The sequence below is a fragment of the Pavona decussata genome, unplaced genomic scaffold (assembly GCF_977016875.1).
Source record: "Pavona decussata unplaced genomic scaffold, jaPavDecu1.1 SCAFFOLD_29, whole genome shotgun sequence".
NCBI classification, from domain to species: Eukaryota; Metazoa; Cnidaria; class Anthozoa; order Scleractinia; family Agariciidae; genus Pavona; species Pavona decussata.
The window spans coordinates 1,388,967-1,414,495 of NW_028145452.1; the positions used below are offsets into that span (position 1 = coordinate 1,388,967).

General features: G+C 39.4%; 1 protein-coding gene across 1 annotated transcript; it reads right to left on the minus strand.

Moving 5' to 3' along the window:
• Positions 1-12,904: 12,904 nt before the first annotated feature.
• Positions 12,905-25,353, minus strand: LOC146484859 (uncharacterized). Its single transcript, XM_085104308.1, has 5 exons — positions 25,221-25,353; positions 19,150-19,264; positions 18,375-18,698; positions 17,692-17,952; positions 12,905-17,112 (listed from the first exon to the last, which is right to left on the minus strand). Exons 2-5 carry the CDS (start codon positions 19,256-19,258, stop codon positions 12,959-12,961), a joined length of 4,848 nt encoding a protein of 1,615 aa, XP_084960434.1. The 5' UTR covers positions 19,259-19,264; positions 25,221-25,353; the 3' UTR covers positions 12,905-12,958.
• Positions 25,354-25,529: the final 176 nt, after the last annotated feature.

The following is a 25,529-nucleotide window of genomic DNA, read 5'->3' on the forward strand; positions in this document are numbered from 1 at the left end:
TGGTCTTTTGTAATGAGTGGTTTTGACGTTAAGTTTGGCCACCCTGGATAATTAATCCCACAAATTGTTCCCTCGTTAAAAATGTTTTTAAAAGTTAATTTTAAGCTAATGGTAAAGAAAGTCCAAATCAAATAGGAGGGACAAAAACCTTTTGGAAAAATATTTATTGATTGGTAATTGATTAGACGCGTCGCGATTTTTGAAGTTTGCTAGCCAGAGTTCTTGTTACAGTTTTCCCAGACCACACTAGTCTCAGTTATCAAAGTGTGGTTGTACTAAGGAGATAAAAATAGTTTTAACAGTGCTCAGGTAAATTTAGTGCATGTCGCTTGATTTGAAGGTACGCCACCAATCATGAGTGACGTTGAACTTTGAAACGTACTTTGCCTTTGCCTTGATCTGATTAGCATAAACTCAGTCGTAGATACTAAATTGCAGTACGCTATTTATTTACTCTAGGAAAGTCTTCATATAGCTTGTTGTCAATGTTTATTACAACAGTATTACCAGCAAAGGTCAAGGGCATATCATCAGCGTACATTCGTGGTTGAGAAGTTTGCATATATTGAAATAGTACTAATATATTAGGGAGCTTAAACAACGACGACGGCGACGACAACGACAAAGCCACAAAACAATAGGTTCAATGAGCAAAGACAATCGCTCTGCACGTGAAATAAAAGAGGGATTTTAGGGGAATCCACGGAGTGGCTCTTCTCTTCACTGTTTCCAGGTCGAATTGGAATTTGGAAATGTTGGTTTTTGTGGAGGGAGGAAAACCGAAGTACCCGGAGAATAACCCTCGGAGCAGGGACAAGAACCAACAACAAACTCAACCCACATATGACGCCGAGTCACCCGGGCCACATTGGTGGGAGGCGAGTGCTTTCACCACTGCGCCATCCCTGCTTCCACGTGCGTTTTACATTTTGGTATATTTCGCCGGTTGCCGTCCTCTGCAAGACAACAACGGGAAATGACCACACGAGGTGAATTATTCATTTTCTTTCTTAACTTGTACGCCATTTCTACCAATTTGATGCCTGGATTGTTCGCCATTTTTGTAAAAGTTGAGCGAATTGAAATAATCGCGAAGTAGCGCAAATGAAATAAAGATATATTTCTGGGTGACGTTTTCGTTGCCGTTGCCGTCGTCGTTGCTTAAAGGGGAAGTATCGTGGGGTTTTTGGTATCTTTTGTTAAAAATGATGAAATAAGACCTTCAATCGAATGCCAAATAATTCTAGAATGACGAAAGGAAAGAAATCAACTCAATTCTTGAAAGGAACAACTAGAGATCTGCACCAGCGCATTTTGGAAACAAAAATGCGAGAACTTGAAAAACATTAGCCCAACATTTTTCAAGTTTCAATCCATTCCGACCTACTCTGTCTCTGGTCAGAAGCACTAATCGACAGTTTTATTGCACTGGGGTGATAATTTATAAGAAACTTGACAATTATTTCTTTGTTTCTGCTGACAGACAAACATTTTTGCGTTTTTAAATGACATCAAATTTGCGTGATACTTCCCCTTTAAGCTCCCTAATATTATTATGAGTAGGAGCGGACCCTGAGAGATACAGATAGAGAGCCATATGGAAAACATCATTTACGGCGAAATCATATGAGGTACCTTATCTCGTACTGTTGTGATGCTAATGTGAAGGTGATTTTTGACTTTAAAGCTAATGAAAGGGTGTGCTTTCGACTTCAATTTAAGAGTACAGTTGTTATTTCGTTTTGGTAGTTTTGATGGATATTTTCCAGATTATTTGACATTTTCTTGTTGTTGTTCAAAGATTAGAGTTAACAGCTGTGCTTTGGACAGGTTTGCCTACTCCTTTAACCTTGGCTTGGGCCTCCTGGAAGGTTGAAATCAAGGCAAAACACTTAAGGATTTTATCAGCCTGATGGTTTCCCTCTCTATCTATTTTCTTCGAACAGTCGTGTTGTTCTTTCCTGTTAGTGCATTTTGACAAAACCAATTCTTATCTCTGGTTGGAACAATCTGGCCTTGGTTGAATTACAGTCGCAAACATGTTTACAGCACACTATAAAGTAAGACGTGAATTGAGTGATACTAGTAGAATATAGTAGAACTGTTGTAGAGCTGATGAGGTAAATAACCAGTTCCTTAAAAAATAAAGAAGAGCTACAAAGATTCCTGGTGCCTCTCTGCTAAGCCAAGCGAGTGCTCTTCCTGCCCAGATCTTCTCACTCTACGGGAGAGAAGCATAGCACAACTGGGCATGTTCAACATTTGTAGCTCACGAATTGCCCAAGATAGATTTTCAAGATACAGTAATTTGTCGCCGTCGTAAATTGTCTTTAGGAAGAAGTTGTTAGGAAAGAAGAAAGCCGTCGCTAAATGTTTGTTAATTGACAAGGGTGGCCAAAGTGCGTGCGCTGTATTACCTGCACAAGTTAGTTGAACGCGCCAGACTGCTAGGCAAAAATTTAAGTAAACTTTCAAACATTAAACGAAACAAATTAAACAAAACTTTTAACAGAGAGACAACACTATTAAACGAAATGTATGTTTATAAAAACTTGTCACAGTTTAATGAAACGCTAAGTTTAATTCAATACAAGAAACCACTTTTACAGAAGGACAGAATTGTCAGGATTAACTTTTTGTAAGTCATGCGTCTACGCGCGTGCAAATCAAAGGTGGAGATGATTGATGTGACTTGCATCGGACGATTTTCATTGACCAATCAGATTGGAGAATGTGATCGAATTTACCGAATGTTCTCTCCGGAATAGCGAGAAGATCTGGGTACGAGATTAAAGGGGCAGTGTCACTTTGAAAAACCAAAATTCATACGTGTATCCTTGGAAACGTTAAAATGATGGTTCAGTCTTGATAAAAATTACCCCACTAGTGTAGAGAAAGTATTATTTGTTACCTGTGGCCAATTTTTTCAAGTTTTTGCTGTTTTTTCGCGAAAAAACTGATCATAGTTTGTTCTTCCCAAGAGAAATCCGTTATTTTCATATTCTCTATGCTCTAAGAGCAATTTGATGTTAGAGAAAAGGTATCTTGTGAAATATTTGAGTATTTTTGGTCAAAACACAGAGAAATCTCCATGACAGTACAGCGTTTCTTCAATGAGGTACCCGGTTGAAAATGGCGAATTTTCTTTCTGACACAGACAGTATGCGTTGACTCCTGCAAATCACAAGGAATCTCCTTTTTGGAAAATCCACTATTATATAAATCAAGAATTTCCGCTCTGAATATGTTGAGAGGGGTTTTCCGGCGGGACTTTCTGGTTTTCTGGTTTAATGCGTTGTTAGTATAATCCAATCAGAAATCGAATTGTGAAACGACTAACGGGTTCAATTTTCAAATAATAGATTCATTAATAGAATCTAGGGGGGTACGCTTGACTTGGCTCGACTGTAAGACAAAAAATTCTTTCTCGGATGAAAATAAGGTCGCTTTCGAATTTGCCGATCCATTGTCGATAATTAATTTTACCGTCAGGAAAGGGCAGTCTCAGGAGGTTTCTCCGAGATGGGAGGAGGGGGTTGGTGGAGTACTCCACATACTGCAGCTGGGCTAAACAGGGAGGTTACCCCAAAGAAGGTGCCTTTTTCACCGTCGCAATGTGCGAAAAGGTAGCAAACCTTATAATTGTAGTAATGTAAAAGGTTGAATCAAGAGAGTAACAATTTAATTGACATATTTGAAAGTGTAGAAGAAACGTGAGTAAAAATTTACAACGCAAAGATTATGCTTGCTGGTATTTTGGCTTTTCTTTAAGGTGTGAGAACTGGGAAAAACGTTTTCGTTTGATGTATTTTGAAAGCGGTACCATTTTGAGGAGTCAAGCCTGGATATTTTCTGCATTAACTTGTGTATATACGGTGGTGTAATGCATCAGGTTATTCCAGTGATGCCCATCCTCCCGGGCTTTAATGGGGTATCTTTCCACATTGTTCGTCTCGGGGGACAGGCATTAGCCTATCCCGGGGCATTTGACGGTCTTCTGATTTTCGGCAGCCATTCCGCTGCCTTCGTCGGGTAGAAATGGCGACTATGAATGGCTCTGACGAAGGTAGCAGAAGGGCTGCTGAAATTAAGTATTTTTATACCTTTCTATGTCAGATACAATTATTTGTTGATATTTTTAGTTTGAACACAGGAACACTGACCATCCACACAGTAAATGACACTTACTTGAGACCTACTTTGGCCTGAATCAGGAGGGAGGGGTCAACTTCGGCTTTTCGCAATCAGATTGCTTGTCCGGATGATACGGGCCATCGTGACGTCACTTCCTGTAAAACCCGGGAAGTTTGAATGATTGATAAACTACAACCTCGCCAAATTTTTTTCTTGGATGATCAGTCAAATAATTCTACGCAAGGCCATCAAAGAATCATTGCTATGATTTAACCTGTTACCATAATACATGAAAACAGCATCATCGCTCATGAAGTTAATATTTCAAGTATGAAAATACGCAAAAGTTTGACACTGGTTGATAGCAAATGCGACAAAACAGTGACGGCCTGCGCATCTTTGAAGAAAGATAACTTGAGAATCCAAAAGAATTTAACAAGGAGGGAAAAGTGAGATCTTACTGTGGTTAAGAGCTTTCGATTGGCCATTAAAACCAATTATCTAACAACTTAATAAAAATGATCAGTGGGTTTAAACGCATTTCTCCGGTACTGTCTGGTCGAGCGCTTGCGAAAAGAAAGGCGAAAACATTTTTTTCTCAAGCTATCGGAAAAGCTACGTTGCAAAGAAACCTTTAGTACTAAGTAATTTGCCAGTTGGTAATTGTTAATGGGCAATGGAGTTTGCTTTTTTTGTTTAATTATCTCACAAAAACAGGAAAATATGACAAGACTCTCCTTGCGAGGCCGAGCGGCTGACGCCAGCTTCAAGGCAAAATAGTCCAAACATTCTGTATCTAAACATCAAAATTCTAGCGGCAATGCACAAGTTTTTCTCTCACAGGTTTGGAATACATAAGGAGGATTCAATTACTCTCTGGACTAGTACTTAACTTTAACTCAACTTCAACTCTTTCATCATCTTACTAATGTAAATCAACTGACTACAGCATTTATCGTCTCCTTGCTCATTTGTTTTCTGGATCATTTCAGGTGATAAGTTTATTTCTATGACAAGATGTCTCCTTATTAGAGCTCTAGAGAAAGCTGAAGATATTGTGAATATGTTTGGCTAGAAAACTGAGTCAGGAGTTCGCGATTTAGTGTGAAATTTCGAGAAATTTCTCGCAAAAAAGTAATTATCAGTTCAAAAGAAAGTTCGTTTCCTCGGGCGTCCGCATATTTTGCAAGCTTTTTCAAAATTCTAGGTTGCTCAGTAAAAGTCTTCTTAACAAGGGTTAAATGGCATGGGTAAATTAAAATAAACTCCTTTGAATCATCATTTTGTATTTATCAATCATTTTAATAATGTTAGAAGCAAATGCGATAACTTCAGGTCAAGTTTCAGCAATAAACACAAACTTATAATTTTCACTGTTTTTTCACTCGGCGAAACAAACGCACTGATCATTTTTGCAGCTGAATATAACCTACTAATCTCAACTGGAACGTTTGCACTAAGATTTGACCTCGTCCCAAGGCAAATGTCAGTTTCACCAGTACTTTGTGTAATTAATAAGATGTAATTTTTCTGGCGCGGACAATCTCAGCTTTTCCGATCAGCGCAAGTACACGTAACTCTTCACTGCAACATTTTCAGCATAATTCATGGTTGAAAATAAATCAACACTTACCTATATCGAGAAAAGAAGATTAAAAGTCTACTCAGCAAGAAAAAAAACCCCATCCAGAGCCTGGCTGGGAAAAAAAAGTCGTTTGATGCAACAAAATCACCAGCGCCATTTTCGAAACTAGACAAAATCCCGCGCTTCACAGGAAGTGACGTCACGATGGCCCGTATCATCCGGACAGCCGAGCCCACGAGTTGACCTCTCCCTCCTGGCCTGAATTAACTTTCATTGGCCTGAGACGTACCCTGCGAGCAGAGTCTCCTTCGTACCTGAGACGAAGAATTCAACCTATTTTTTTTTTGGTAGCGCAGGCATTTGAAATGCTTGTTTGTCCCGACCGTAGGGCATCTGCCGCATCGTCATGCCCTGGCATCGGCCCGGGGGAAGATGGAGACTACTAGAAATGACGATGCATTATCCTACTTACAAGTAGTTGTTGGAGTTAACCCTGATAAGGTGGCTGGCACCGGTTTCTAGCTTTTAAACTTTAACTGACGGATCAATACGACAATAACGGTAACAAACACCTCATTGGTGAACAACAGTGCGATCGTTTTCTCTCGATAACAAGTCACCATAGCAACAGTGTAACCTGTTATAAACACCCCTAATTTTAACTTAAAGTGGTTGACTCGTAACTTTTGCAAAGTTTTAAAAAATACGTGGGAAGGGTAAGAGCAGGCCGGTTTGGCAATAGGTGAAATTCCCCTCTCCCCTCTCCCCTCCTCCAGAACATTACAACCCTGTACAACCACGAGATGTCGTCCGTAGTACCCTTATACTTAGAAAGTTTAAGCACCGATGAACGCAACAAAAACGTAAAAATAATAATTCAAGTTTTTTGACCTACTTCATGATAATTCCAACTCGCTCAACTTGTACAAAGAAGGCTAACTATCTAGGAACTAAATTGGTAGGAAACGGCGTTCAAGTTAAGAAAGAGAACGAAAAATCTAGCGTCTTCTGCTCACATTCTTTTGGGTGCCCTGAAAGGGACATGCAACGAAAAATTATGTTTTATCTAGCACTGACGTGTGAGTTTTGATGCATGTCCCTTCCAGGGCACCGTAATTAAGCTTTTTTTTTGGTGGCGTTCTCTTAGCCGTCGCCTTCGTCGTTGCTTAAAGGGGGGCAATGTCGCTTATTTTTAGTCTCACTTTGAATTGGCAAAAAAATGTATTTGTACCGATGGAAACGTTAAAGTGATGGTTCAGTTTTGTTAACAAAAACCCAACGAGTTCACAAACGCATGTTTGGTTGTGGATGTCTATCTAGGATGGTAATGGATTGCAATTTGGCCCAATTTTTTCAATTTATTTCTGGGTATTTTGGAGAAATTTGATTAGAGATCGTTCTTCCTTGGAGATATAACTTAACGTTTCCCTCTCCGTGCTCTAAGAGCAGTTACACGTTAGATAAAAAGTTCTTTGTCAAATATTTGAGCGGTTTTTGACTTAACTACAGCATACTTTCTTGTGTTGAGTCGCCGAAAGTGCGAACTCGCGAGGCGCGAATTACCGAAAGCGTGGATTCTCGCGCACGAGCCTCGCAATCTCCCCTGACTTTCCCTTCGAAGACCGCGCCCTTACAACACGAAAACTACGACTGTTTTGCAGTCTAGAACAACCCTCAGTAGAAAAGACTGCTTTTACTGTTTTCGTTTTTGTTATTTGGACAACCTGAACACGGTAAAGTAAAACCTGCTCATCAGTTGACATCAAAGGTACAAAAGGCATCACTCACACTTACTCAAATATTGGGTTTCAAAGAACAATACATAGTGGAATAAATTTACCGAAAGTAAACAGATAGCAGCACTTCGTAACGGTCACGGAGAAAGCGGCGAATTATTTTCAAAAACAGTCCCGATAAGCAATCCTTTAAAACACAGTGGCGAATCTAGCAGGGGGCCCTACTCCGTTCTGCCCTCAGTCATACAGTGGATCGATCAATCAATCAATCAATCCATCCATCAATCAATCAATCAATCAATCAATCAATCAATCAATCAATCAATCAATCAATCAATCAATCAATCAATCAATCTTTTTTTAAAGAAATACCTTAGACTAAATTATACTTGGGTAGGAACTCTCAGTAAATCCCTTAAAGCGTTAGGAGGAGACCCCCTGATCAAGCTTACAACTATAAAGGTTTTCAAAACGGCTGTGAATTACTGTGTATTAAGCACAAGACACATTCTTTTAATAATGTTTTACTCAGTAACAAGGTCTTTCTGTTTTCTTGATTTTTTTTTTCTTGAATAACCTAAATGTTCTATAGGTAAATGTCTACTTTTTAGAAAATGATAAAATGCTATACAAGCCATGCCCTAATGTAACAATATAAATATAAAATACTTTAAAGAAATGATTAAGTTACCATCTGAAGCTACTACGAAGTCCTACTAGATAAAATACATGGCTACATTTCCAGGTTGAGTTTCCCGCTTATGAATATAAAACTAAGAATATCCTGAATCACACAGATGACAGTTTTTACAATTATCCCCTATTAATGTAGTAACTCTTTTTTCTTGATGCTGCCCCCGAATCTTTTGATTGTTTTTTTTTTTTTATTCAGTTATAATTATTCCGGTCAATACAATTCAGCAATATAGCTAGGCACTAGACCATTTTTAACTTCGAACATTAAAGTAGCGATGCTCTGTGGCTTTCTTTGATAATGACTTCTCAAACTCATTAATAATTCATCAAAAGAAAACGAAGAAAATCACTATAGTGACCGTGGTTTGGATATGTGTTCCTAATTACCATAAAATTTTGCCAACTTTACCCTTGAATTTCTCCAAGAATTATTGATCGTTTGAGAAGCCATATCAAACACTCGAAAGTGTGTTTCATCAGACATCTGAAACACCTCGAAGTTGTTTAAAAAAACTTGGCTGCGCCTCGTTTTTTCAACCTACTTCTCAGTGTTTGGATATCTGATAAAACACTTTCTCGTCTTTTATATATTACTTAGTAAACGGGCTCTACTTAACAGATCACAGTAAGTTTCAATTAAATTTCCCTTATATTTCACAGTGTTTTGGCAAATGGTGCGTGTGTGGGTTTTGAAAATGTTTGAGACAATTTTGAGGATGATTTTACATTGTGTTAATGAATTCCCTCGTTAAATCGAAAGAAATCATTGAAAGATGATGGCAACCTATTGTTAAAGAAACTGATTATAAAGCTATGGTCTAGTTTTTTAAGTCATCTAATTCTTTGAAGGGCTAGATAATTCTTTGAAGAGGACTGGCCTTAAGTTTCCTCAGTATACTAAAGATCTCAAAATCCAACTTTTCATTTTACAAATTCCAAAGAAAAAAATCCTCGGATGGTCAGGTAAAAATGTCACAACTTTTTGAAATGCATAACAAAATTGCGATCTTACTGGTTCGTGCTATCAGTTGCACACAACGGTTCATTTCGGTCGGAAGTTCTGTTCAGAAGGCACTACCGGCCTCAGAAATTCGGATTAAATAACGAAGAAAAACCAGAACGTCCACCTCAAACTTTCGAATTACTGAAAAACTAAATCGTTTAGTTTTCAGAGGGGCAGATATGTTGCTTAAAGTACGTCCTAAGGGAAGGTGACATTTTCGGAAAGCCAACAGCTGCTCGTTCATTCGGCTAATAAGCCGTTTCCGATCCGTAAAACGTCCTGTAATTTTTCTGTAACTGTAAATTTTCAGTTAAAGAATCCGAACAGCAAAAATGTACTATAGCTCGTACATTTTCAGCGTATTTTACTTAAATGATCCCGTTCTGTGCCCCCGTCTTACCGACTCCTTATTTAGCACTAATTATAATACTTAAAGAGCCTTCCAATTACAACTATATGTTTGCGCTTAAAATTCAGTAACCTATCTCCACAACTGATATCTTCAGGTCTTTTTCCTTAACGTTTTTTCTTACACAATGAGGCAGTAACTAGGCTTCGTGTATTGCGCAGTAGTTTTTGAAAACTAAAACTACGTTCAAGTTATCGCTCTAAAAAATCACAACAAACGTAACAAGAGCAATGAACAAATCACAACTCAAGCCAAATATAAGGAAATAATTCAGGTAAACGACATCTAGCACGGGGAAATGCTTTGGACCAAGTGGCAAATGGTTTTGGTTTTACTCCTAATTAGTTGAGAAAGTAGCGTGAATTTTTGAACCAATCACAGAGCCCAGTAAAGCAAACTCAAAGCGAATGCGAAATTCATACTTTCAACATCCTATTGAAAACCGCTCTCTCTATGAATTGTCCTTCGCTGAGCCAATTACGAATAATTAATAATAATGAGCAATAGTAAGACAGGGCCCATATGCGTGAGCAGAAAGTCGTTTGGAAACTGAATATCAGCTTATACTTGCAACGCGTCTATACGGAAAAAAAGTTTTCCAACGTTGGCAAAATGTTTTCAGGGCACTCAGTGATACAAGCCAACTGTATTTGTCCTCGCTAATCAGCGATTCGTTTACATACATACAGCAGTCGTCGGGCAAGGTGGGTTAGATTTTTGCGTTATAACTTTGATGTAAATACATAATGCCAAAATCGATTCAAGGAGGTATTTGACAATCGATGTCTACGTTACGAAGCCTTCAGTGACGCCTTTAGGTGATGTCAGTGAGCATTTGCCAGGCGCCTTTACGTAACCTAAGTTTGCGAATTTCCGTAAGTCCCACCAGTTTATCATTCTCTTACGTTTTCTCGGCTAAATGCATGCCAGTGAGGTCCGTCCTAATAAATATTCCAATCTTTGTCGCGTTTAGGTAGCACTGTTGAATGATAAACCATTGCAGCTGCCAGTAAGTGTTTTTCGGTAAACAACACTAACAACTCAAACGCTTTAACCAAGTTAAGGGCTGATTATTCAGCGTGAGTATCGCGATGTGGGAAAAATATGATGTTAGGAATACGAAGTCGTTTCAACTGAAGCTAACATCGCAAAGAATTTGCTGATTGTACAGTACAGCTGCATGCACTATGTATTGCTTCTGGCAACTTTCTTGACGACGCTTGAAGTGCGCCGAGAACGGCCGCTGATTTACGAGTCTGCCATACACTAGGTCTTTTTCTCTATGTGCTCGGAATACCACCTCAGCCTGTCGTTTGCAAAGTATCTGTCATATTTTTAGACCATACTGAAAACCAGCGATACATGCCTGTCTCCTTACATGGAAAGAGATAATTCGGTTCTGTTGCTTGCAGCCCTACCAAAAGTTACAACTCATTCTGATCACCGATATTGATTTGCTTGCTCAGTTGTTTTTGTTGTTGTTGTTTCGGTTAACGTTACCACTCCTGATAAGGAGCTAAGTGATCGAGAAAAATTGTCAGTTGTTCTCCACTCTCCGCACCAAAAATGGCCCACAAAAACACCTTTTTGCTAGTGAACTTGTTTGAACCCACCAGAACACCGCATTCCATTATCACGTTGAATATTTCGGGGCTTTGGATATTGCAATGGATAGAGCGGCTTTTGTCGTAAACGGTCAGCAATTGCAATGGATGGCTATTCAGAGTTTGGGTTTGAACCCTGACAATGAACGTCTGGAGGCCGTTACCTTTTAACTGAGTTCCGAAAAAAGGAATATTGACTGTTACAGAATAACGACTCTTCAAAGCGATACATAATGTCTTATGAGTAGGCCAGTGATTACGTTGACATTCTTTGCAGCAATAAGATGCAATGTAGCAGGTTGAACACTTCAAGAGGCGCTGTACCTCATCTTTTGAGCGACGGCAAAAAGTACAGCCACTATAAATTTGCTCAATAACTTCTCGGGGATGGAACTTACTTTCTTCGTTGTTAAATTCTTTGTTCTGATTAAGAACGGGAACTTTAGAATAAACCTCCCTTTCTCCACGTGGAAGACCTTGACCAATTGATGCACAGTAATCAAATAACAGACCATCCATGGGCATACTTCTACTCATCTTTAGTCAGACAGTCAATAGTGGAAGCCTACTTTTTATATTCGTGTGACCAACTTACTACTACGAAGTTGAGATCAAGAATACGAGTTTCATGGCCATTTTTAAACAGAACGGTAAGACATTGCTTTTTTAAACCTGCTTTTTAAAGTCCTTTGGTTGTTCATTGTAACATGTATTTAGCGCTTTTGACTCTCTGGAGAAAAGGCGCTATTGTGCTGTATTTTTACTTGAGAGCCATCAAAGGATGAAATCATTGTTGGGTGTGAGGAAGGATATAACAGCCTGGGGCGGATCTGTTTAAATGGCAATAGGCGTTTCTTTGACTGATGTGCAGGCAAGCAGGGTCGCACAAGTTTCGTTTCGAGTACCCTCAGGTGTCTAGGCCCCAGACAGGGAACGTTATAGACTTCTATTCACGCATCATTTACAATGAAATGGCCGATCAGTTGGCTGGGAAAGCCCATCCTATTGGCTGCATAGCATAATACTTTGAGGATTTATACATGATACAGAGTTAAGCAGAAAGTGGCACTGCATCGACAGCTCGGGCAGACGTGAAGGTCCTTCGAGCGACTCAAAGACCAAGACATTAGATTTGGAGAAGGTGCTAACTTGAGGAGGACACCGGGGGAGCAGCCACTAAAAGCAATACGCAACTGATTCGCATGGGACTTGAGACAGCTCGAGTGCTCAAATTCTTAGGAAGGGATGGCCAGCGAGCCGTATCTTGTGACAGAAACGAAAGAAGATAAACTAGCATAGGATTGATTATTCAGTATAGAGATTCGAAGATACTGCACGTGGTGAATATGACTTTCAGGAAAAGCATCAGATGCGAAAGATAGTTCCGACACCATCACCGTATTTTAACCGTTACTTTCGCTGTTTGCTGTTTGCCATTGATACGGCTCCATCAGGACTTGCCTGCATGTATATCGATAACAATTGTCTGTATCAAGGTGTGATGACAACGTCCTATTTTCCATTGGTGTTCGACTCTACTTTACACCAGGTCTTCCCCCTTGTGTGCTCAGGACATCACTTCAGTTTTGCCATTTGCCATTATTTTTGCGTCCCTCCTGGAAAACAGCGTTCTTCTGTGTTCTGTTGTTGGGACAAATGTGATGTTTTTTAAATATGTCTTCATATATGCAGAGAGAACGCACTGTCTTGCTGGCATCTCTACTGCATGTATGTCGAGAGTGCATTCTTTTTCCACTTAAACTTATCTTCTAGTACCTATTCTGTTAACGGTTACCATTCCTGATAAGGAGCCAAGTGATCGAGAAAAATAGTCAATTTCTCTCCTTTTTCAGCAAACATGGCCCAGAAAAAAACCTTTTTGCTTGTGAATTTGTATAAAGCTCCAAGTACACCACATTCCATTATCACGCTGAAGATTTCAGGACTTTGGATAAGACAGTCAATGGTGAGGCTTTTGTCATAAACGGTCAGCAACTGCAACGGATGACTATTCAGAGGTTTGGTTTGAATTTTGACGATGAACTTTTGGTGACTGTTACGTTTGGGTTTGGGACCTGTTCCAATATCTTTCAAATGAGTTCCAAATGTCCGTATCTGCGGTACGTCTGGCTTGGAAAAAGGAATAATATTCACTGTTACAGAATAACGACTTTTCAAAGCGATACATAATGTCTTATGAGTGGGCCAGTGTTTACGTTGACATTCTTTGCAGCAATAAGATGCAATCTGACAGGTTGTACATTTCTGGAGGCGATGTACTTCATGTTTTGAGCGACGACAAAATGTACAGCCACTGTAAATTCGTTCAGCAACCTCTCTGGGGTGATACATGCCCTCTTCGTTGTTAAATTCTTTGTTTAGCCTGAGAATGGGAGGGTTGGAATAAAGCTTCTTTTCTCCCAGTGGAAGATCTTCACCAACTGATCCACCGTCGTTAAGTAAGTCATCATCAATGGGAAACTTTTGGTACTCCAGCCACGGGCCACTGTGATTGCGAACTATGTTCGACTCTAAATAAACACGTCCAGAATAATTTATACCAATGAAAATGCCACCGCATTTGTTCCCTGAGATTACGTTTCTTGTTATTTTTGCTGAGGTTCGTGATTTGACAAGGATCCCCCAAAATCCATTCTCAAATATCTTGTTGTCATTGATCAAGAGACCAGAATCGTCGTGCAGAGAAATACCAAAGGGTCTGTTGTGATGAATATCGTTGTTATGTATTTTTATCCCTTTCTTGTTGCTCACGGCATAGATACCCTCTCTTGTATTTTCGAATATCTTATTGTTATTGACACGGCATTCTCCAGCATTTGGACCAATTAAGATGCCGTGATAACGACCATTAAAGATCCTGTTCTCAGAGGCAACAAGCTTCCCACCCTCTCTGGCTTCTAAACCAGCTTGGTGGTTCTTGAACACTTCACATTTTCTGACCTCCAGCTGGGAACCTTCACCAACAACCAGAACACCTCCACCGCCACAGTCATGAACAGCACAGTATTCAATGAGCGCACAACTCCCACTTGTAATCGAAACTCCAGGAAAACCCCCAATACCAGACTTCGAGTCTCCAAATGTATCAGTGCGATCGCAAACAGGTTTTCCCAAAGAGGCTGCTATACATCCTGGTCCACCGTTACATTCTGGATAGTCCTCACAACTAGAATATCCTCCAGAGATTTTGCAATGATTCATGTGAATAGCTGCATCTTTTTCTCGGCAGATCAGACCAACATTCCCTTCTGGGAAAATCACGTTCTCAAAATAACACCTGGTATGGACAATAGCAAAGAGCTCTTTGATTGCAAAAACGACTTCCTGTCCTAAACCGACAATCTGAAGGTCCGTAAAGGCGACGAAATGGTTTAAATTATACTCCCCTTCATGCAATAGCAGGGTTTCATTTGCCTGTGCTGTCATCAGAGCGAAAGCCAACTGAGAAGCATTGTGTACTTCCTTAGCCGTGAGTGAGAGTACTTCAGGAAACATTTTACAAAAGGTATTGTCACGACGAAGACTGGAATCAAAGTGAATTGCCCTTGCAAGGGTTGCCTTCTTTTCCCCTGTTAGATAAGTAGATCCATCTTCAATAAGCTCACGTAAAGCCCAGGCCTTGCGATGTAGTGCCTTGCTGTAATTGGGGTTTAACGAAAGGCACTTTTCACAGTCATCAAGTGCTTTCTGTGGCTGACCAAGTTTTAAATAGCACAGAGCTCGGTTGAAAAACAGTCGACAGTCACCAGCCGACAAACCAATTGCACTGGAGTAAAGCTTTGATGCCTCTTCAAACCTCTTCCTTTGTACTGCAATGTTTCCTTGTTCTCTTAGCTCGTTAGCTTTCTCATCCCCTTCCTTTTGAGAAGAATCTCCTTCAGTCATAGCATCCCATTCAGCGGGAGGATGCCTCATACAGTGACATATCAGCTTGTACTCCCTTTCTTTCAAAGGAATGTCAATGAAATAATTTGGCAGTTTGGCACCATTCTCAGGAACTCCCTCATGAAGGTTCACAAGTAAGTCCAGTTTCAATTTCTGCACTTCTTGAGCTTTCACTTTTTCTTGGGAAACACTGTAGAAGATGCCCGCTTCATTGAATACTCGAACGGTTTCTTTTGTATATAGCAAAGTGTGGACCAACTCTTTATATTTCATTGCAAAGTTGCGCAAATGCTCTTGCAAATAGGTGGCATGCAAAGCCAACTTACCCCATAGATGCAAAGACGGGGGATTTTCAACACTAAAAACAGCATCTTCAACGAAACTTTCGCAAACTGCTGCCGGTGAACGTGTATAAACCAGAGCGAAGTGAAGGATGTGTACTGCGGAAGAAAGGACTTTCAACTCAGTTTCTTTGTCCAGCTGACTACGGATTACTTCTTGCACTAGACGATGGACATTGAACGAATTTGATCCAAATCTTTGAAACAAGGAAAACTTAGTAAGAAGGGACACTACCTCAGACTGATCCCACAGATCACTCGAACCACTATCCGCTGTGGAACTTTCCTCGTTGTTTAACCCCTCATTGATCAACTCGTAGGGAATATCGTCTGGGCCAAGAAACGCACAGACCTGCATTAAAAGAATGGGTACTTCTCCAAGACTCATCTCGTCCGAGATACGACTGATATAATCAAAATTCAACAGCCACGTTGTGTGGACAGCTAATCGCTCAGAAGTGGTGTCTTCCACAAGATGTCGGGCTTTTTTCTTTTTCAAAAGAAGCAGTTTTTGCTTCTTGTACTTCTTTGCGTAATCTTTAATGGATAGATTAAGGCATCTTATGTAGGCTCCAGCTTGATCAAGTGCCAGCGGTAGTCCTCCAAGCTCTTGGACAAGCTCACGCATGTCACTATCCTCACCACCAGCCTTTCCTGTTCGCATTCGAAGAAACTGAATGCCTTCTTCCTCGGTCAAACACTTCAACTCCATGCAACATTGCTCTTCGATTCCCGTTTCTTCGCCGATCTCTGACATTTCCCTCCTTGTGGTGATGATAATGTGACCACGAGCTGCGTGTTTCCAGTGACCAGTGAGCAGCTTGCGCATGTCTGTGGACATTTCCAGCTCGTCAAGATTATCTACGACTAAACACCATGACTCTTCACGTTTTCTCAGCCAGTCAAGAGTTCTCGACAAAGAGCTGGAAAAATCGTTTTCAAAAGTTCCAATTTGACGCGCTAACTCGCTGAGAGACCTTTTAAAAATATTGTTATTTTCCCCTGAAATCCAAAAAATACCCCCAGGATATTCGCCCTCTTGACGACAAAGAAATTCTACAGCGAGAGACGTTTTCCCCACACCCCCAAGACCACAAATAACTGAATGAACACAGTCATTCTCGGTGTTTTTGAGCTGCGCTGCAATGGTTTCTAGCTCGCTATTGCGACCACAAAAGCAAGGATTACGACGAGGGACTTGAAAAATCTTAGTGTCGGATGTTGCATTTAATTTACCCTCTTCTAGTGCTCTCAATCTAGAATCCAGCCGGGTTTGCTCGATTTTTAGAGCCCCTACTTCAGAAGCAAGACCAGCCTGTTCGTATTTAACGGACGATACAGTGGTCTCAAGGTCACTCTGCTTATCCTCTAATAGGGAGATGTTCTCTTCGCTAATATCTTGGCGTTTCTCTAGTTTTGTTAAGTCACTTGAAATATCTCCAATTGCACCTGAAATTTCTTCCTGTTTTTCTAACCGTTCTTTTCGCTCTTCTTCCAGCCTCTTCTCAATATTAGCTATTCGCTTGTCAAATTCATCAATTTCGTCTCTGATAGTCTGAAGGGCATCACATATTTTCTTGGCTTCATCTGTACTTGTGTTTCTAATGTTCTCTATTTCTTTTTCAAGGTTGGCAACCTCCACACTGATCAGTTTCACCAAATCTTTGTCCACTGGGCAGCCCATACACAGCTGCAAACCTATCAGGACACAATGATAATGCCAAAGATATTTCTGGTGTCTGCTTCAGGCAAAGCGCCAGGCCACAGTGGCGACACTACATAACGTTTCATTTCGTCTAATCAAAGAATGGTCAAGAATGAAAAATCGTTACTGCAACACAAATATAGTTTAACTAAGTTGTGTACGAGTGTGTGCTTGTCTTGTTTTTCGGCAATATCAATTTTCTTTCTTTCATGTTAAAATCGGTTATCCTACTAATAAGATGCATAAATCCGAGAGTAACCCTGTCCAAATGTGGTTGCTGCGTCGTGAAGTCAGACCGTCACAGATTGTGTAGATGACAATCGTTAGCATTTTATAGAAACCCTCGTATTTTAATCCGGTGTTATCTAATCAATTCGAATAATCTAGAAAAGACCTGTTTGGCTCAAGAGCTATAAGAAAAGGCGGGCGTTCACGGATGCAAATTATCGTTCATTTTCTATGAGATGGCATGGTGCGGTTTGAGTGAAGCAGTTGCTCCCCAGAACTCCCCAGAAGTGTGTAATTGTAAGGCACCAACTGCATGAAGGGAGAACTTTAGAATGGCAACTAACCTTTAGTCTCCCAGTCGTGAAGATCGTCGAGTTGTTTGTCTTCGTCGGGTTTCGGAAGTCCCAGAGAACGAACCATGGTCTCCATGATCTGGAAACAGTTGGTGGACTCTATATCAGTCCAATGATCAAAGTTGCAATGGCCCCACTCATTTCTAACTTTTGAGCGCACGTCCTTGGCATTTGTTTGGACACGAGCATGAAAAGCTGAAGAGTTCGCCAAAATTCCTAACACTGCTGACAAGTCACAAGTGTTATCAAAACCTGCAAACAAAACTCGTTTGAATAAAGTATGTTTAGATGTTGTCTGGTCAATGTCAAACTTGGGCATGTGTTGTTCAAAATAAAGTTTCGCCAGGTCTTCATCTGTGTTGACTTTATAATCATATGAACGCACCTTTTACTTAAACAGTCCCCAATTTTTGCATGGTCTGTTATGAAATCATGCTCTTACGCATATAGAGATCTAAGTCCTTTATGAAACCATGATAATATTTTTCACAAAAAAGCGTACATGAAGACATTTCAACTCTGCACGACCCCTCGAGTTTCTGGGTTTGCTAGTGGAATTTAATCGGTGTTGTTTTTTTTCTACTCTTCGAGTTATCAATTTGAAAATGGGGAAACGCAACTGTTTTGATTGCGGTCGACCCTATAAAGAATTACAGTTATATTTTCAGTCTTACCTGTAAACTTGGCCATATGTGGTTCAAGATAAAGTTTCGCCAGGTCTTCAGCCGTGTTGACTTTGTAATCATATGAACGCACCTTTCTCTTAAATAGACCCCAGTTATTGTTGATGCTTCCATAATTCAACTGAAACGGTCCATCGTTCGTCAAATGGCGCCCAAAGACCTGAGCGTCAATTCCGCGTACAGTCTTCAGGGATGTGTAGTGCTTGGGTATCTCTTGACCCACAAAATCTCGGAGGACTGGTAACAAAAGTCTATTCAAGCAAATGCCAATCACCATCCATCTCTTCTGGTTATCTCCAAGATCAAAGCTACTGACTAAAGAAAAAGTTGTTGTGTGCTCAGCAAGTTAAATGCTTAGCAGAATCGTTTCACCCCGCTTGGATGTAGAAATGCTCTATAAAAAGCAGACCTTTTTTAAGATACATTAATGAGTGAACAGTTCGCCATTCAGTCATATATGAACACAGAACAGAATATGAGGCACGCCAACAGAAAACTTCCCAATGCATACATGGCAGGCATAAGGTTCAGTTTTGTCAGTCATCCTCTGTGTGTTTCTTTTCAGGGTCAGGGTTTCTAACCCCTCAGGGGCACCCCTATACCCATACAAGGTAAAGACCTCCCCCCCCCCCCCCCTCCACAAACACACACACGAAGTGAAGCAACCTCTTGAACAACTACGGAGAGACTTGTCACACAGTTAAGATTTTTTTATATGTTCATACAATGACTATACGCTCCACAGATGTTCTTTGGCCAAACTTACCAGCTTCAGCAGTAGCAGATGGCGCCGTTAGAACTGTGGGTACAGTAGTCGCGCCTGGTAGTGTTGTTGGCATGAATAAGATTACTCGCCCACTCGGGCCAGTTGCCATGGTGATCTGAAAGTGACAAGTTAGTTGTAAGGGAAATATTCTGTTACAGTGTACGACCCAACAATAGAATGTTCTTAGCACCTAAAGGTAAAGCGAGAAAGGCACTCGCGAGCGTTCGCTGTGGCAGCTACAAAAGTAAGGAATGAACTGTCGTTAGACATGGGGAATGAAGACAAATTCATTTCTTTTGCAGACATTATTTCAAAGCAGCTTTTGATCCGGTGAATTTGTATGTTTATTATTCTATTCTAAATACACACTTCTGAAACTACATCCGTCTTGCACGTGTAAATGAGGAAGCGCCACTTGAAGTCTTCTGATTAATTTTGCAGCGGTAGTATTTTAAACGTGAAGTTTTTCTTTTGGTTTATAAAAAAGCGATGGCACATAAAATGTCGTCGTTTGCATGCTTTATTATAAACTAAATTCGATTTTGAGACGGCAATACGACTTTATATTGACGGCTAGTTGGGAGAAAATATATTCCGTATTGGGCGGAGTCGCGAAGCGACGGAGCCCAATACGGAATATATTTTCTCCCAACGCCGTCAATATAAAGTCGTATTGCCGTCTCAAAATCGAATTTAGTTTTTTATCGCGATACTGACATTTTGTTGGAGAGAGTAAACGGATAAAGTACAAATCGTGCGCTGATTGAAAGATAAATTCTCACTTCAGTTAAACTGTAGCCATGGTAATATCCGTGTGCGAAATCTTTTACTCGGGGCGGGTTATTTGAATTTTTGGCTTTAATTTTTACGTCAAAACAAAGAAAATGCAAAAATTTACAGTCCTTAAAGCACCTATTGATGAAATAGACGAGCTAGTAGGTTTGAATATTTTACCAGCAAATGTTATTGAAAATTTGTTACCGCCGAGACAAAAACAACAACACTGAGTGAAAACAGTGATGAATAAACCTCACAACCAGAAGCAAAAATAAAAAGAGCAACCATACTTGTATCCAAAAACGAAAACAGAGCATTGTTATCCTAGCTTAGATGCCGTGGAGATATAGAAATTTGAAAGAAACCAAGCAGCGAAGAATACTGTAAAAATTACCGAGTCTGCCGTTCGGCGCTACGACAAGAAGATCAAATTGACAAACCTGGGCCATGAAAGAGAACGCAGCAGCGCTCTTGGAGCAATTTTTTCTACAGATAAGAGACATCAGAAAAGAAACAGATCCTTTTGCTTTCCTTTTATTTACCGTGGCCGCTTTCACACTCAAGAAAGTCTTTTAAGTAAATTTCTCTTCATCGAATTTATAATCACTCTTTTTCGCTTACCTTCAAGAAAAAAGGTGTTTCCGCTGTACCATGGTACATGTTCACCACAAAAAAATATTATAAGTGGTCCTTGAACAGTGTCAGAAGCTTTGTAAACTCAAATGAAAAGAAATAAACAACACCATCCAACGTCGCATGTTCATTCACAGAAGTAAAATTTTGATCGGTGCGCCGAACCCATTTAAGTGCCGTGCTGTCATGCTTACATGACAGTTTTTGAGCCAATCAGAAACCGTCATTTTGAGACGGCAATACGACTTTATATTGACGTCTCAGCGCAATGGGAAGATCCCCCAGGATCGCGGATAACGCAGAATTTCATTGAAAACATACGCCAAATAAATTATAATAGGCGCTTTGCAGCTACCGGTCACATGATACAGAAGTCCACCATGCTGCAGAGCAAGTTGCGCACTAGGAGATCCAAAACAAAGCGACTTCATCCAGTCAAACTTAAATTTTCTTTATTTTGCCGAGTGTCCCAGTGCGTAGCTTGCTCTTCAGCAAGGTCGATTTTGAACCATGTCACCGTTATAGCTGCAAAGGGCCCCTTGCTGAATAAATCAGTTTACAGCAAGCAATAACTGCAGCTTGTTTGCTTCCTTAATATAAGTACTGTTACAAAACAAAGTCGGTGCAAACTTCAAAGTGAAAAATTTCAAACTACACGCAGGGCGGCCGAAGACATGCACTCTTTGTAAAATCTTGATATATTGATAGGTCACGTCTCAAAAACTGTTTAAACATATCACAATAAAATTTTTAGCGAGCACTAAAATTTGCCAAGCTCTTTCAGTGTATGGAGACCATTTACTTGTACGTTGTCCTTTTGTTTATGCTAACGTATGCTAATGAGGATAATCATGTAAACAAAGATCCTCGTAAAAGCCTATGCCTTATAAGCAGGAGTTTACGGTTATACCTGGAACACGGTTCATTTCAGCCTCAGTCATTTCAAGGAGTAATCCTCTCTACAACAGAGGGTTGTTAGTAAAATGCGTGACACTAAACGGCGTAATGAGTAACGGAGTAACAAGGGATTTTCACTTATATTCTTTTTTTTCTTTTCTTTTTCTATTTTCGTTTAATTTTTTGTTCTTGCCTAAGATTTCCTTTGTTTGGTCATTTCACTTTTCACCTGAATCAGTGGAATAAAAACCTTCCTATGGGGATTTATAAGAGTGCGTACTCGTGAGAATAACGGTGTGTAAAAAAAAATTTTTTTTTTTTTGGGGGGGGGGGGGGGGGGGGGGTGTTACGAAAACGAAGACCTAAGACCTAAGACCCGGTCTTGCTTTTCGTACTACGAAAACTAAGACCCCCGGTCTTAGTTTTTGTACTACGAAAACAAAGACCCTTTATTAAAAGCAGACAAACCATTGAAAGTATGATTGTAGACGTACACTGCGCACTAGTAATTGTTATTTTAGCTGTCGATATGTTAAGAACAATTACTAGTGCGCAGTGTACGTAAGACCGGGTCTTAGGTCTTAGGTCTTCGTTTTCGTAACACCCGGTTTTTTTTTATAACTTTTAAATTGTTTTCGAGGTCGGAGTTTACATTGAGGTACTGTTTGGAAAGCGGAAAGTGAAATGAAAAAAAAAGGACCAATTAATGAGAAGAAAAAAAATAAGAAAACAATCAAAAATATAAGCTGAAAAATCCCCGTTACGCTGATTCGCGTTACTTCGTTATGCCGTTACTCATTACGTCGTCACGCGTTTGACCAATTGTCGTTACGCCGTCACGCGTTTTACTATAAACAAACCATTCCAGAGCCACATTTTAGGCCTTATCACGGTTTTCGACGCCATTTTGACGAGTAGGCAAACAGGCTCGAAATAACAGTGTTTGTATGGAAATGCGATGTCAAATAATTTTCATAAAACATCGCTTGTGAAAAATTCATGAATTGGAAACTTTTGGCACTAGGAAAAGGATTTTAAGAAAAAACTTGGAGGGATGTAGCTGTGCCAGAAAGCGTCCAGCGGTGTTTTGAACTTTCCATACATTTGTCTGTGAAGCGAACCAGCCGTGAACTTTGATTGATAAATACGTTAACCATGTCGCAAAAGGTAAATTGTACACCTGTTTTATTGATTTGAAGAAAGCTTTTGATTCAGTTTGGCATGACGGTCTATTCTATAAACTCCTTCAATACAACAATGGGGGTAAATTTTATGATTTGATTAAAAATCTTTACTCTAAGCCAAATGTTCAATCAAAATCTCTGATAAAAGAACAGAATTCTTTAACTATTGTAAAGGTGTTAGGCAAGGTTGTATCCTCTCTCCCATGTTGTTTAATTTATACCTAAATGAAATCCCTTTTTTACTTGACCGTGAAGGCACAGATCCTATAGTTTTACCCAATGGATCCCTCCTAAATAAATGTTTACTCTATGACTTAGTTTTGATTTCTCACTCAGCTGAAGGCCTGCAAAAGCAACTCTCTATTCTCTCAGAATATTGTGATCATTGGCTACTATCTATAAATCCAAAGAAAACAAAAGTTATGAACTTTCAGAAGGAATATAGGAAATCAATCATTCATAAACATTGTTTTCAGATTAATAAAAACAGCATTGAAATTGTAAGCAATTACACTTATCTCGGAATAAACTTTTCTTCTAATGGAAACTTTAAAATATGGGGGGTTTAAAGTAAATCTAAAAGATAAAGTAAGACGATCTTTCTTTGCTACTTGTCGTTATTTAGATTTCTCAAAAGTACCAATTGATATCACAAATAAACTTTTTAATTCACTCTTTTTACCCACCCTTCTTTATGGATCAGAAATATGGGGAGTTTATGATAAAGATGATTTTAATTCTTGGGAAAAAGATGTAACTGAAAGAACCCATATTTTCCTTTGTAAACAATCTTTAGGCGTAAATAAGCAATGCCCAAATGTTGCAGCCAGAAATGAACTATAGACATTTCCATTTTCAAATTTGGCTTCATCTGCAAACTTTGCCAGGTAATAATATTGCAAAACAATGTCTACATTTTCCAAAGATATTGCTTATAAATTCCAGTCTGGATTAATACACAAAATTCAAATTTTATGCAACAAATATAATTCGAGTTCTTTGGTTTTAAATGAAAGTAACAGTAAAGCGTTTACCACCCACATCAATCAAAATGTGTGGAAAACTTCAATTAACCACCAACTCTTACTTCTTAAAACTAACAGAACTCGAATATAATTAATTAATATAATTGATGCAATTTTAGTATTTACTTTAAGTCCTGATGTTTTTTACCCGTGTATAAATAAAGTTATAAATAAATAAAATAAAATAAAGAAAACTTGTTTTTTAAAACACTTTTAAAACAGAGACCAAAAAGGCTGTATTTTTAGACTTTATAAAAAATCATCTCCACAGAACTGCTATTAACAAATTTCGCTTGGGGAACCATCGGTTACACATTGAAACAGGAAGGCACACTGTCCCCAAGACTCCCAAAAATTTGAGAGTTTGTTCGTTGTGTCAATCATATCTAACGAAATTGAAAATGAATCTCATGTTTTATTCTCTTGTATAGTTTATAATAATTTCCGTTCGACATTTTTTGACGACGTCACTCAAAAGTATAACTCTTTTAAAGACCTACTAGACGACAACTCAAAAATTTTGTTTCTTTTTAATAGTATAGACCCCTTCATTTGCAGATCAGTTGCTGCTTTCATTTTCGATATTATAAAGTTTCGATACAAACGGTTATTTCTTAAGTAAATCGCACTAAAACTTGTAATTTTATACATTTGAATAACTAACTTAGGTAATGCCATGTATAGATAAGGAAATTCTTGGTTTTCTGAATAAATTGTTGTTGTTGTAATTTGGTTCTTCTGTCAATGACAGAGCACAAATCAAACGCTTACAAATATTTAGGACTCAGCTGAGTTCGATTACTGAACTCAATCATTCGATTGAGAGCGAACCCATGCAATCAATTGATTGAGTTCGAACCCGATCATTCGTGCCGGGGCGTGTGGTCGCCATATTTACCCGATGGACTTTTGCTTCATTTTAATATCTGTTGTCGCTTTGCACGTTCACCTTTATCGGAAATTGTAGATGTATAGTACATCACGCAGTGAGTAATAGAGGCCTCTTATAGAGGGTGTGGTATAAAAAAACAAAAGACAATGACATAATCAATCCACACAATCAGTACAATCACTGCCCTGAGGAACGATCGAGCGAGAGAGGTTTTACGGAGCTTTAGCGGCGGCAGTAGTATTTTGCAGAATGCCGAATGCCGAACGTCGCATTTTATGCCACCTATAACAGTTTAGGGTTAAGCAACGAACGATATTATTTAGGGCTAAGCACTCCTCTATACTACGTTCGGCGTTCAGCGTTCTGCAAAATACCCGGCCCGCCGCTTTAGCGAGAGAGTTTGTAATATAGATAATAATCAAGTCTGTTTATACCCGTTCAGCCCGTTATCTGCAATAAACCAATGTTCACAACAAACTTGAAACTAGCTCTTCGCTCATTCTGTGAAACGTGTTAAAATAAAATAGTACAACTACGGTTGAAAAACATATGTGATATTCTTTGTGCGAGTTTTCCTATTTTCATGTATTTATATATTGAATTTTACGCCTGATTGAAACGGTTAAGCTTACGTTCCTGGGAAACCACGAAAAACTACCTCACCTGTGAATAGACCGAAGCTGAAAAACGTGTTGAAATTTATAATCCACACTGCGCGAATATGAGAGAACGAGAGTAACTTGTACAGGGAGAACGGACTGTCACTTTAAAAATGCCCCACAAGCGATATTTTTCGCCAGTGTTTGCTTTCGAGCTATATTTCGGGGAACCGTCTGCAACCCTAAAGAAGATTTCCGCGAAAAACTGGAAATGAAAGAACATGGACTTCCGGATAAATAGATCGGTGGAATGGACTTGCATGATTGCCTGCAAAAGACGCAATTCTTAAAAAAATATTTCCTAAGTTTATTC